Genomic DNA, 14,278 nt, shown 5'->3' with positions numbered 1-14,278 from the left:
CCCCATGGATTTACGCTATCCTTGCACTATAGTGAGCGTTTGCAACTGGCTTTTCCTGAGCGAGCAAGATGATCCGATCACTAATTATGAGTAGTGCAATATCCAAGGTGTGGATGCAGCCCTTGGTTTGTTCCCACCTCCATGAGGTGACTCAGATCTAGCAAAGCAATGAGAGGGGGAGGGGCTGTGGCTCAGCGGCAGAGCATCTGCTTGGCGTGCAGAAGGTCTCAGGTTCAAGCCCCGGCATCTCCAGTTAAAGGGACTAGGCCAGTAGGTGATGTGAAAGACATCTACCTGAGACCCTGGAGAGCCATTGCTGGTCTGAGTAGACAATACTGATTTTGATGGACCAAGGGACTGATTCAGTATAAGGCAGCTTCATGTGTTCATGTCATCCGCCAGCTACCAAGGGGCTCTATACCTAGGCTGTGTTGGTTAGGCACCTATCCTGACTCCCCCTCCCCTCTTGTTTCAGGGATTATTAACTGAAACCAGAGACCATGAACTGGGGAGTCTTCGAAGGTCTCCTAAGTGGAGTTAACAAGTACTCCACGGCCTTTGGGCGCATCTGGCTCTCGGTCGTTTTCATCTTTCGGCTGTTGGTCTACCTCGTGGCTGCTGAGAAAGTGTGGGGCGACGACCACAAGGACTTTGACTGCAACACGGAGCAGCCGGGCTGCCCCAATGTCTGCTTTGACCACTACTTCCCGGTCTCCCACATCCGCCTCTGGGCCCTTCAGCTGATCCTCGTCACCTGCCCTTCCTTGATGGTTATCATGCACGTCGCCTACCGAGAAGCAAAAGAGAAAAGGTTCCTGGAGAAATACGGAGACACCGGCCGGCGGCTCTTTCCTGACGTGGGCAAGAAGCGTGGGGGCTTGTGGTGGACTTATCTCTTCAGCCTCCTCTTCAAGGCTGCCGTGGACATCGTTTTCCTCATTATCTTCTACATCATCTACCCAAACTACCGCCTTCCCCTTCTAGTCAAGTGTTTCCTGCCCCCTTGTCCCAACATCGTCGACTGCTACATCTCCAGGCCAACGGAGAAGAACATCTTCACTCTGTTCATGGTGGTGACAGCCTGCGTCTGCATCCTTCTCAGCCTCATCGAGGCGTCTTACCTCATTGGGAAGAGGTGTAAGGAGGCCCTTCAGGCCAGGAGTGAAAGATTCAACCGGCACCGCAGCGGGACCCTCATTCACAAGGAGGCCGGCTGTCTTCCTCCCGGTCAACAGGAAGCCTGTGAAGTGGGGGTACAGGTCTTCCATGGGATAGATTACAAACCAGCCACTGCATCTCTCACAAGTAGCTCCCCGTGTGCTACATCAAAACATGAGAAAGTAGGGTAAAAGTTCCACCAAATGAGAAGAGGAACACACACACACCCAGGAAGAACCAGCGTGCCTTCATTCTCATGTCAGAACCTTCTTTAACATGGATGTGACACAATGGCATTGAAGTCCCCTCCCCTTCCCAAACCCTGCCCTCCCCATGCTCCACTCCAAAAATATCCAGGTATTTCCCAACTCGGAGCTGGCAACCCTAATGTGACATGAGAAATAAGGTTGAGGGATTAAGAAGACTATCGAGCTAACCTAGCTGTGTTGGCCTCTGTCATATATTCCCTTATTACATAACCCAGCCTAAGATCTTCGTTAAAAACAAACTCCATATCCTGATGTATTTATATTCCTTAATATTGTGATCTATGGTCGTTTATGCATGGGTACTTTCACTCACCCTTGCCCTCGGTGTGTCTTAGTTGTTCCTTGGAGTTATGCGTGAGTTTTCCATCCATTAGAGATGACCACACTGTACAGTTGCCAACCTCCCAAGTACTAGCTGGAGATCTCCTGCTATTACAACTGATCTCCAGGCAATAGAGATCAGTTTACCTGGAGAAAAGGGCTGCTTTGGCAATTGGACTCTATGGCATTGGAGTCCCTTCTCAAACCCTGCCCTCCTCAGGCTCTGCCCCAAAACCTCCCACCAGATGCGAAGAGGGACCTGGCAACCCTACTTCACTGCCAGCCCTCACAAAATCCGGGACTTCCCATTCCTCTGTTAACCCGATTGTTCCCTCTCCCGAGCTCAGCCCAGGTGAAATCCCTGTGCATAAGGCAAAGCACAGGATACTCAAGCTTGGTTTCTCTCACAGCCAATTACAAAGGAGAGTGTAAAGAGGCGGGGATTCAAATGCTTCCTGGGAGCTCTTTCTGAGCAGAAGAAAGGCTTTTTAAAACCCAGGCTTGGATTTCCCCTTTCAGATTGGGCCATGTTTTGTTTTTTGTTCTTAAAATGCTTTTTTGTGCAGCAGTTGGGTTTGGGGGGGATTTTCTCTCACAGTAAGCTCTACAAAGTAAGCCCATTACAAAGCAGCATTTAAAGGGGGACTTGACTTGAGCTTGGAGACTGCTGGTGCATAGATTCCCAACAGGAAAGTGTGGGTCCAGCGAGCAACGAACCTCAGGTAAAACTCCCATGCATAAACGACCTATAAGGCCAGAGGCAGGTGCTCGCTTCCTTCCAAGAGTTGCAAGCACTTTCAGAAAACTTTTTTGCTGGTGCTATGGGCTCTTCCAAGCCTACTATCACTTGAATAGAAAAGACATTGCACAGTCATTGTGGTTGGTTTCCAGAGAATGCATTTCTGGAAGCAGCACCATCTATTGCAGGGGTCCCCAACATGGTGACCATGGGTGGCATGGTGCAAGCTGATTCCTTTCCTGGCGCCCACCAAGTGTTTTTAGAAAGTGGGTGGGGCCAGGGGGGGCTCCTACCTGGCAGGGCTTCTAATTGACGGTTGGAGACCTGATTAGCTATGCAAATTAAAGTAATTTTTTTTCCAATAACTGCTGCCACTATAGTGTTGATTTTATTCTCTTTCTTTCCAAGTGTACTCTTAAAAATTACTCCTCTTGTCCCCTGCACTTTGATTTCCTTTGTGTGGTCATGTATGTGTGGGTGTATATATATGTGTGTGTGTGGTTGGCTGTGCCTTCTTTGGTGCCATTTTGTGCTGCGCCTCCCTCAGCAGCCAATTTGTGGTTGCGCCCACCACCCTGTGCCAGAAGTCCAAAGGTGCCCACAGGCTCAGAGAGGATGGGGACCCCGGGTCTGTTGCATCACATTACTCGGGCTGCCGACCTCCAGGTACTAGGATAAGGAAACAACAGCACCAGCTCAATAGGTCATAGCCAAAATATATTGCCTAGTAACACATATATCGAGAATTTCTATAAATATTTCTACCATTTACTGGCTGTATCCTAAACAAAATCAATTCACATACAATACCAATCACTCCGGTGGTATAAGGTTACAACAAAAAAGTCCACAAATTGGGAAATAGAAAATCAAGAAATAGTACAACCAGATTGCAGTTCAAGTCCCAGACTTTCAATGGTACTTCCTTTCAAAAATAAACCCAATGTCGGTCCAAATTCAACAATAGGTCCAAACTCAAACAAAATAGGTACTAGCTGGAGATCTCCTGCTATTACAACTGATATCTATCCGATAGAGATCAGTTCACCTGGAGAAAATGGCCCCTTTGGCAACTGGACTCTGGCAACTGATCTCCAGCCAATAGAGATCAGTTCACCTGGAGAAAATGGCCACTTTGGCCATTGGACTCTATGGCATTGAAGTCCCTCCCCTCCCCAAACCCCGCCCTCCTCAGGCTCCGCCCCAAAAACCTCCCGCTTGTGGCAAAGAGCGACCTGGCAACCCTACACATTACAATGGTACAAACATGGTCTCCAAACGTGAGTGGCACATACAGGCAACAAATTGCTTTGTGTCTGAAGAAGGAGTGCTGAGCAACCTTGACGCTTCCATACCATGGCAACCATAAAACTCGGCTGAAAATCTTTCCCCCTTTTGAGAGTCAGGGGACCAAGCCAGACAAGTGTTTTGTATCTGAAGCTCAGGACTATGGTGTGAAGGAAGGGAGATGAAACGTTCCCCCTGCACTGTTGTCCTGTTCTGAAATGGCCCAGCAGAGTAGCTGTTCAATCCAATGGAGAAAGATAAGAATTCAGATATGGGTGCCTTTATGTTTGCCACACCTGGACAAACAGTGGCTCCCCAGAAGAGCTTTAGATCAGGAAAAATGGCATGGGAAAGGCTGGCCAGGTCTCTCTTTGCCACCAGCAGGAAGGTTTGGGGGTGGAGTCTGAGGAGGCTAGGGCTTGAGGAGGGGAGGGACTTCAGTGCCATAGAGTCCAATAGCCAAAGTGGCCATTTTCTCCAGGTGAACTGATCTCTATTGGCTGGAGATCAGTTGTAATAGCAGGCGATCTCCAGCCACTACCTGGAGGTTGGCAACCCTACATGGGGAAGAGGTTTAAACCTCCCCCTCTCTTTGGGCCATGACCCCAACCTGAATCCAGCCTCCATGCTCCTGATATAATTGAATGTTTAAAAAAAAGTCCTGCAACCTAAAGACACAGAACTCCCAACATCTTGTCTGGTTTGAACTTCATTGTCTGGGCAATTTGAGTAGCAAATTTTCCAAAATTTCTGAACCAAGGACAAAACAAAAAAGAAAGATTGCAGAGGAAGAGAGTCCTGAGGCTCAACCCAGCTATGCAACTATTGTGTAGGTGGAAAAAAACATGTGCCATTTGAGTTGCAATAAAACATGATTTTCTGGAATCTCAGGCAGTAATAAATAATAATATTGATTATTTATAAAGTTCCTTGACCGCCATGCATGACAGCTATGTGAAAAAGGACAACCCTTGCCATAGGCTTGCGATGTGTTTTTGCAAGGAGGAAAAAACAGAAAGGTTAGACACTATTGGAGCATCTTGGCCACATGCATTTAGTCAGGTTACAAGTTGCCTAATCAAAAGACGAGGGGTTGGATCCAGACAATTGTCACCAAACCTCCCTTCCCGCTGCAGATCACCCTTGGTTAGGGTTGCCAAGTGCCAGGTACTAGCTGGAGTTCTCCCGCTATTACAACTGATCTCCAGCTGATAGAGATAAGTTCCCCTGGAGAAAATGGCTGCTTTGGCAATTGGACTCTATGGTATTGAAGTCCCTCCCCTCCCCAAACCCAGCCCTCCTCAGGCTCCACCCCAAAAATCTCCAGGCATTTCCCAACCCAGAGCTGGAAATCCTACCCTTGGGTCATTCTTCAGGGTCCCCTGATCCCCCCAGGACTGGCACTGCGTGGAGATCAGTGGGCTGCAGTGGGCAAGGGGAGGTAGGAAAGTGCCATTCTTCCCCTGGAAAATGTAGTCCGGATCCAACCCACTGGCTTTGTCAGTTTTGGCTTCTGCTGAATCAACCTATCCTTCCTTGGTTTGGGAGAAGAAAGGAAGTATTTCTTCACTCAACGCATAGTTAAATTGTGGAACTCCCTGCCCCAGGATGTGGTGATGGCTGCCAACTTGGAAGGCTTTTAGAGGGGAGTTCATGGAGGAGGGGGGTATTCATGGCTCCTAGTCAAAATGGATACTAGTCATGATGCGTACCTATTATCTCCAGCATCACAGGAGCACGCCTATTATATTGGGTGCTGTTGAACACAGGCAGGATGCTGCTGCTGCAGTCGTCTTGTTTGTGGGCTTCCTAGCCTAGAGGCACCTAGTTGGCCACTGTGTGAACAGACTGCTGGACTTGATGGGCCTTGGGCTGATCCAGCATGGCCTTTCTTATGTTCTTTTGACATGAAGGCAGGCAGGAGGTATCCCAACGGATTTCCAAACTGTTGGACAACACGCTGTAAGTGCCACATGATCGTTTCTGCATCGAGTCCAGATCTTCTTGTTCAGCCATAAACCGAGGCCTCTCTCCAAGATTGACTGAAACCCTGCAAGGGATGGCACCTCTACCACTCCCTCGGGTGACCTACTCCACTAGGTAATTAGCTGTTATCAATGAGGCAATGGTGATTACGTAGGTGTCCCCATTTCCTTTGAGTCACCGGCTCCTCAAGATCCCACGGGGTGCTTTCATCTCTTGGGGAAACTGTGACTGACCTAAATTCTCCTCCTCACTAAGCCAGAAAGCCGCTTCCCCAAGGTAGAATCGCTACCCAGTATCAGTTGTGCCGGACCAGTCGTTTTTATTTAATGTCTTTTTCAGAAATGGTGTGCTGCTTTTCCGCCAAGTATTCAAGGGCGGCGAGCCATGAAAATTAGGGATATGTGCTTTAATCCATTTAATTGGTAAGTTAATTTACTGAAGTTTATGAGTCTCTGAGGACCAACTTAGGGGTTGGAGAGCTAAGGACATACTTTAAAAAAAGATGTTAGGTTCTTTTGTGCTACTGTACCAGGGCATGAACATGAAAAAAATAAACTATTAAAGTGTCCTTTTATTCTAGTAAAGAGTGGCAAATCATTTTAAGCTTTTTTTTAAAAAAAATGGCTAAAAGGTCTGGGTACCGTGAAAATATATTTACCTTTAATTGTTGAATTGGTGACAGCAAATTATCAACTGAAAATGTTAAGCACTAAAAACAATCTGTCCTCACCTGGATGGCCCACACTAACCCAATCTCAGAAGCTAAGCAGGGTCAGCCCTGGTTAGTATTTAGACGGGAGACCACCAAGGAAGTCCAGAATAGAGGCAGGCAATGGCAAAACCCCATAGTTTGTCTCTTGCCTTGAAAATCCTACGGGGTCACCATAAGTTCTCTGTGACACCACTTTTGACCACCAAAATAGGGTTGCGAAGCCCCTCTTTGCCACCGGCGGGAGGTTTTTGGGGCGGAGCCTTAGGAAAGATGCGTTTGGGGAGGGGAGGGACTTCAATGCCATAGAGTCCAATTGCCAAAGCGGCCATTTTCTCTAGGGGAACTGATCTCTATCAGCTGGAGATCCATTGTAATGGCAGATCTCCATCTGGAGGCTGGCAACTCTATAGCAAAAACTACCCACAAAAATCTAGGCAGAAAACCAGAAGCAAAGAAGGCAGAATAAGATTAGAACAGCCCTAACACCCTTTAAAACTCATAAGAGGTATAGTTTGCAGCAAATATCCCTAACCGCCTGACAGAATGAGGATGTGATACCAGTGGCCTGAGATGAAAACATTTTAATCTAGTGGGCTACATTTTCCTGAGAAGTAGCTTCCATGGAGTTGGTGCCAACACCCAGAAGGCCCTGCTTCATATACCTTCATGCCCTCAAAGGTAGAAAGCAGGGGGAAAGGGTGTGTTTCCAACATGGCAACTCTGAAAGATACCCTTAAAATTACTCTTCTTTTTTTTTTTTTAATATTGATGAATTTTAAGCTGAAAGTGCCAAGTATTTTAACTTGCCAAATTCCACAACTGGAAATGTTGGCAACTTATGGGAACATATGTTTGCAAGCAAATTCCAGCACCAGCTTTGTCTCTTAAAATAAACATGACTCATGTCAGCTAATCAGCCCCGCTCATGTGCACTGAAATGGCAAAAGGGGCAGAGAGAATGCAGAAACTTGAAGATGTTGCTCAACTAGATTCAAATCAGGATTGTCACATCTAGTTTGGATTTTCAGGAGTTTGGATTTTAAGGACGCAGCTACAATGTTCCAACACACATGGAACCCACGCGCAAAATAAAATCCAGCTCTAACACTACCGCGGGTCACAACAATGCTGTGCGGTGGCTAAGGTTGCCAAGTCCTTCTTCACCACCGGCAGGAGGTTTTTGGGGAGGAGTCTGAGGAGGGTGTTTGGGGAAGGGAGGGGCTTCAATGCCATAGAGTCCAATTGCCAAAGCGGCCATTTTCTCCAGGTGAACTGATCTCTATCGGCTGGAGATCAATTGTAATGGCAGGAGATCTCCAGCTACTACCTGGAGGATGGCAACCCTAGTGGTGGCGCGTCTCAACCCCTTTGGCAGTGGGGGCAAGTGGGTGGGTGGGCAAGAAAGCTATTTATCCAAAGACTCATCCCATTGTGGAATAAAGCAGAGATATAAGAAACCTGCAGAACCAGGCAAACCATGTGGCCTTCTGGGCACATGTCAGCTGCCTCTCTTATACCCAGGACTGCCTTATCATTGCAGCCATTTTCTCCAGGTGAACTAGGGTTGCGAGCTCCGGATTGGGAACTACCTGGAGATTTTGGGGGTGGAGCCTGAGGAGGGCAGAGTTTGGGGAGGGGAGGGGCTTCAATGCCATAGAGTCCAATTGCCAAAGCGGCCATTTTCTCCAGGGGAACTGATCTCTGTCACCTGGAGATCACTTGTAATAGCAGGAGATCTCTACCTAGTACCTGGAGGTTTGTGGAAAGAAGGCACCTCTGTGCTAGTACCACGGGGTTTGGAAATCAGCACAGATGCGAGAGTCAGTAACAAAGTGCAAATATTTATATAAATAGCTACACAAATACAACACTGAACATCAACTAGCCATTCATACATTCATATAGATCCTAAACCATCCTAATGAACATGAACACACAGGTGCAATCACCAATAGTCCAAATATCATATAGAGGGTGGTTCCACGAAGGTTCCCACGGAGTAGAGCCGCAGAAAGGCGGGGATACGGCCGTTTCGATTTCTTTTCTCAACTGCTCGACTGCTATTAATGTTGCTATTGTTTAAGTCTGGATAGTCAGCACGTTCCCCGCAGGGATACAAAGGTGTAGCAGTCACTGCTGCACCTTTGTATCCCTGCGGGGAACGTGTTGACTATCCAGAATTAAATAACAGCAACATTAATAGCAGTCGAAATATAGAAGTAGCGAGCTTATAAAAGTGAATGAATATTGGGGGACTGAAGAAGAGACTGAAACAAATCGAAACGGCTGTATCCCCGCCTTTCTGCGGCTCCACTTCGTGGGAACCTTCGTGGAACCACCCTCTATATGATATTTGGACTATTGATGATTGCACCTGCTTGTTCATGTTTATTAGGATGGTTTAGGATGTATATGAATGCATGAACGGCTAGTTGATGTTCAGTGTTGTATTTGTGTAGCTATTTATATAAATATTTGCACTTTGTTAATTACTCTCGCATCTGTGCTGAGTACCTGGAGGTTGGTAACCCTACCCTTGGTCCATCGAGGTCAGTATTGTCTACTCAATCTGCAGTGCACCTCCAGGGTTTCAGGCCTACCCCATGATCTTTTTAGCTGGAGATGTCAAGGATTGAACCTGGGACCTTCTGCACGTGAAGCAGACAATCTACTACGGAGCCATGGCCCCTCCCCACCATGGACAAATGTGCACAGTTCAGTTATCGCGCTTCAGTCCAGCTCAGCTGCAAATCCTCCTCCCTTGAGGCACACTTCCCATTGAATTTTAATTGCCACTCGTTTTGGATTTTGATTCCTCTGAGCCGCTCTGAGAGCCAACGTTTGGCTGAGAAGCAGAATTTTTAAAACCTAATAAGATAAACACTCTGAGATTGAATCAACAGCAGTTCAAAATATAGGGGGTAGGGTTGCCAAGTACTCACTGGCAGGGGGTTGTAGGGTACGGTTGCTAGATCCAAGTTGGGAAACTCCTGGAGATTTGGGGGTGGAGTTTGGGGAGGACAGTGGGGTACAATTAGGGTTGCCAGGACCCTCCTTGCCACAGGCAGGAGGTTTGTGGGGCGGAGCCTGAGGAGGGCAGGGTTTAGGGAGGGGAAGGACTTCAGTGCCATGGAGTCCAATTGCCAAAGCACCCATTTTCCCCAGGTGAACTGATGTCTATCGCCTGGAGGTCAGTTGTAATAGTAGGAGATCTCCAGCCGCCACCTGGAGGTTGGCAACCCTAGGTACAATGCCACAGAGTCCACCCTTCAAAGCATCAGTTTTCTCCAGGGGAACTGATCTCTGTAGTCTGGAGATGAGCTGTAATTCTGGGGGATCCCAGGTCTCACCTAGAGGCCAGCATCCCAGGGAAAGGCAGCTCTGCCGTTCCGGGTAGAGAGAGAAAGGTCCTGTAATGCATGCACCGACTTTGTTCCATGGATCAGGGCCATCATCTTCCTCCAAAGAGGCGATAAACCTCGTTGTTAAGGCTGGGACACAGTCCAAAAAAAAAAAAAAAAGAGTCAGTTTAATTTGGTGTCTCTGGATTGAAAACTGAGGGCAGTGCAGTGGTTCGTTGAGCTTATGAGCGGAATATGAATGAGGCACACCTAACATCCAGACATTCTGCTGCACCATTCTCAAAGTCAGAGGCGCCTTGGGGACTGTCGTGACAATAGGAAAAACCAGCAAGAGTCGGCAAAAATGCTCTATCCTCGGGTAAGGGCAGGAGCATTAAGCAGGGTTTCTTCTCCCTGTGCCAAGGACATTTCAAATTCTGCTCCAGGTGGATCGAAGAAAGCCTGCATACATCTGCTTTTTTTCTTGGGGAAGCTTGTATGATTTGCAGCCCTCAGTCCAAAACTGGAGAGGTGGCATTTAACTGAGGGCTAGGGGCTTGACTGAGTGATTGCACAGAAGGTAGAAGGAGAGAGGCATGGCGTAAGGTAACAAATAGGGTGGGGCCTGGAGATATCACATGAGCATATCAAGCTGCCTTCTACTGAATCAGACCCTTGGTCCATCAAAGTCAGTATTGTCTACTCAGACGGGCAGCAGCTCTCCAGGGTCTCAGGCAGAGGTCTTTAACTGGAGATGCCGGGGATTGAACCTGGGACCTTCTGCATGCCAAGTAGATGCTCTACAAACTGAGCCACAGTCCCTCCCCTGGAATTACAACTGATCTCTAGACTACCGAGATCTGTTCCTCTGGAGAAAATAGCCAACTCAGAGGGTGGACACTCCAGCATCGCATTCCTGCTGAGCTCTTCCCAATCTCCTTCCTTCACAGGGTCCACTCCCGATTCTCCAGGAATTTCCCAACCTGAAATTGACAACTCTACTAACTATATTATCCTCTACAGGTAGGGTTGCTAACCTCGAGTTGGTGGCTGGAGATTTCCTGCTGTTATGACTGATCTCGAGGTGATATAAATCCGTTTCCCTGGAGAAAATGGCCACTTTGGCAGTTGGACTCTATTAGGCTTATCTAGGGTTGCCAACCTCCCGGTAGTAACTGGAGATCTCCCGCTATTACAACTGATCTCCAGGCGTCAGAGATCAGTTCCCCTGGAGAAAATGGCTGCTTTGGCAATTAGACTCTATGGCGTTGAAGTCCCTCCCCTCTCCAAACCCCACCCTCCTCAGGCTCCGCCCCAAAAACCTCCTGCCAGTGGCGAAGAGGGACCTGGCAACCCTAGGCTTACCAGGTCCTGTAGCTCCATCTGCGGGAGCTTTTCTGCAGCATGCAGTACGTGTACGTCCTGTGTGATGCGCCTACATCACTTCCAGGTTTACTCAGAAGCGACGCAGACAGTCTATCAATCTCTGCCGAAAGAGTTTCTGCAGAAATTGCTAGAGTGTCCGCATCGCTTCCAGGTAAACCCGGAGGAGAGGTAGGTGCGTTGCGCAGGCGTGCATGTACACTTTGCCCGCCGACCCTCAGCTTGTCGGCAGGCAGCCCAGTGGATTGGCAGGATTTTACCTGCCACCATCGGGCACTTGGCAACCCTAGCTATGGCATTGAAATCCCTCCCCGCTCCAAATCCTACCCTCCTCAGACTCTACCCCCAAAATCTCCAGGTATTTCCCAACCCGGAGCTGGCAACCCTATCTACAGGAGACTTAAAGACAGCCAGCACAACACATGACTCTGTAATCTGCGGGTCTCTCATCGACCTGGAAATAAGACAGAAGTCCAGTGGCACCGTAAAGGCTGTCAAAATTTATTCTGGCAAAAACTTTCATAAATCAAAGCTCACTTCATCAGATGCATAGGACTGTAGCTATCATGCTGATGTATATGCAGGACAGAAAGGGAGGAATGTTACAAAGAGAGGCCGATTCAAAGTAAGATGAAATCCAAAGGCTAATCAGTTCACTCAGCATGGGTGTGAGACACTCCCAGATGTTGTTGGATAGGCAAAATGTAAAACCTGGTACATGATGAAGTGAGATAAGCAGATGCAATGGGAAGTTACACAGGCACTGCTGAAGTAATTCACCTCTGTAAGGGGGGGGGGGACAGGCAAAATATTAGCCTAGTTTGTGGCTCCAAAACCTGAAAGGCCACCATAGATGGTGAAGGGCATGCAGGGCACTACCAACAGTAGCTAGAGTTGCCAACCTCCATGTGGTTGCTGACAATCTTCTGAGATTACAACTAGGGTTGCCAACTTCCGGGTACTAGCTGGAGATCTCCTGCTATTACAACTGTTCTCCAGCCGATGGAGATCAGTTCCCCTGGAGAAAATGGCCGCTTTGGCAACTAGACTCTAGGGCATTGAAGTCCCTCCCCTCCCCAATCCTCACCCTACTCAGGCTCCACCACAAAAACCTCCCGCCGGTGATGAAGAGGGACCTGACAATCCTAATTACAACTGATTTCCAGGCCACAGAGATAAGTTCACCTGGATAAAATGGCAGCTTTGGACAGTGGACTCTATGACATTATACCCCACTGAAGTTCCTCCCCTCCCCAAACTCCACCCTCTTCAGGCTCCACCCCCAATATGTCCAGGTATTTCCCAGCCCAGAGCTGGCAACCCTAAGCGGCACACACCAGTCAGTGCTGGTGGGAAAAGAGCATGAACGTGGTGCAGGTTGTAAGAGGGCTTGTGAGCAGGAAAGGATGCATAGTCAGACAGGGGTACACACAGTTGGGTGGATGGAAAGGAGGAGGAGGAGAAGAAAGGAGAAGAAAAAGAGAAGAAGAAGAAGAAGTTGGTTTTTATATGCCGACTTTCACTTAAGGAAGAATCAAACCATCTTACAATCACCTTCCCTTCCCCTCCCCACAACAGACACCCTGGGAGGTAGGTGGAGCTGAGAGAGCTGTGACTAGCCCAAGGTCTCCCAGCTAGCTTCATGTGTAGGAGTAGGGAAACCAACCCAGTTCACCAGATTAGCATCCGCCGCTCATGTGAAGGAGTGGGGAATCAAGCCCGGCTAGTCACACTCTCTCAGCCCCACCTACCTCACAGGGTGTCTGTTGTGGGGAGGGGAAGGGAAGGTGATTGTAAGCCAATTTGATTCTTCCTTAAGTGATAAGAGAAAGTCAGCATATAAAAGCCAAGTCTTCTTCTTCTTCTTGTCGCTGATAGGTGAGCCATGGCATTCTGGACCAGTTGGAGTTTCCAACGCGATTTTGAGGGAAGACCAATGTACAGTACATTGCAGTAGTCTAGTCTTGATGTTACTGTGGCATAGATGCAGGTAGCCAGGTCAGGCGTATCAAAGTACGGGGCCATCTTATGAGTCGGTGGAAAGCCTGTTTTGCAGCAAGGGTCAGTTGAACTCCATCAAAAGTGGGGAGAACAATATCCTTCGAGACCTCCTCCTTCCCAACCTGTATTACCTCTGTCTTTTCAGGGTTTGGTTTCCATTTGTTCACTTTTCGCCTGTTAACCACTGCAGCCAGGCAGTGATTCAGAACCTCTACCACATCAACAGGAGATTTGGAAGAGGATATAAAGAGCTGACTGTTTTCTTCATGAGGATTAGTCAGTTTAGTGAGAGTTCTACAGAAGTCTAAATCCCAGAAGAATATCTGCGGCCCCACTCAGCCATTTAGGCTTGCAGAAATTGCTTTTACATAGGGCAGGAAAGCTGGAACCAGGCCCAACGAGCAGGTACACAAATGAAGGGCGGAGTAAATAATTCACACGGTTCACCAAGTATGTGTATTCTTTATCTCTCTCCCACCCCCAAAGGTGGAAGGACCACATGGATGGGGTTGCCAACCTCCAGGTAGTAGCTGGAGATCTCCTGCTATTACAACTGATCTCCCGCCAATAGAGATCAGTTCCCCTGGAGAAAATGGCCGCTTTGGCAATTGGACTCTACGGCAGTGAAGTCCATCCCATCCCCAAACCCCGCCCTACTTAGGCTCCACCCCAAAAACCTCCCACCGGTGGCAAAGAAGGGCCTGGCAACCTTACACATGGATCAAGTGAATCCCTTCAACATCTGTACACTGCATTTACCCAGGTCACACAAGGCAGTCATACATGTGACGCCATATACCTGAATTTCTTTGGTCTGACCTAGGGTTGCCAGATCCCTCTTCGCCACTGGCAAAAGGTTTTGGGGGCCAAGCCTGAGGAGGGTGGGGTTTGGAGAGGGGAGGGTCTTCAATGCCATAGAGTCCAATTGCCAAAGCAGCCATTTTCTCCAGGGGAACTGATCTTTGTCGGTAATAGCAGGGAATGTCCAGCTAGTTCCTGAAGGTTGTCAACTCTAGTCTGACCTGGTCTCCATCACATGAATGATGTTACCATGCGCTCAGAGTACTGAACTGGGCCAATC

General features: G+C 48.2%; 1 protein-coding gene across 1 annotated transcript; it reads left to right on the top strand.

Annotated features, from left to right (window-relative positions):
• Positions 1-474: 474 nt before the first annotated feature.
• LOC130475214 (gap junction beta-5 protein-like) lies at positions 475-1,349 on the top strand. The gene has a single exon (XM_056846956.1). It carries the CDS (start codon positions 501-503, stop codon positions 1,347-1,349), a length of 849 nt encoding a protein of 282 aa, XP_056702934.1. The 5' UTR covers positions 475-500.
• Positions 1,350-14,278: the final 12,929 nt, after the last annotated feature.

Source organism: Euleptes europaea, chromosome 3 (genome assembly GCF_029931775.1).
Source record: "Euleptes europaea isolate rEulEur1 chromosome 3, rEulEur1.hap1, whole genome shotgun sequence".
Taxonomy (NCBI): Eukaryota; Metazoa; Chordata; class Lepidosauria; order Squamata; family Sphaerodactylidae; genus Euleptes; species Euleptes europaea.
Note: the sequence above shows the minus strand (reverse complement) of the source record. Positions and strands in the feature narration are given on the sequence as shown.

What these genes read in the sequence shown, in the direction of transcription:
- LOC130475214 (XM_056846956.1), top strand. Translation starts at nt 501, where the DNA reads ATGAACTGGGGAGTCTTCGAAGGTCTCCTAAGTGGAGTTAACAAGTAC.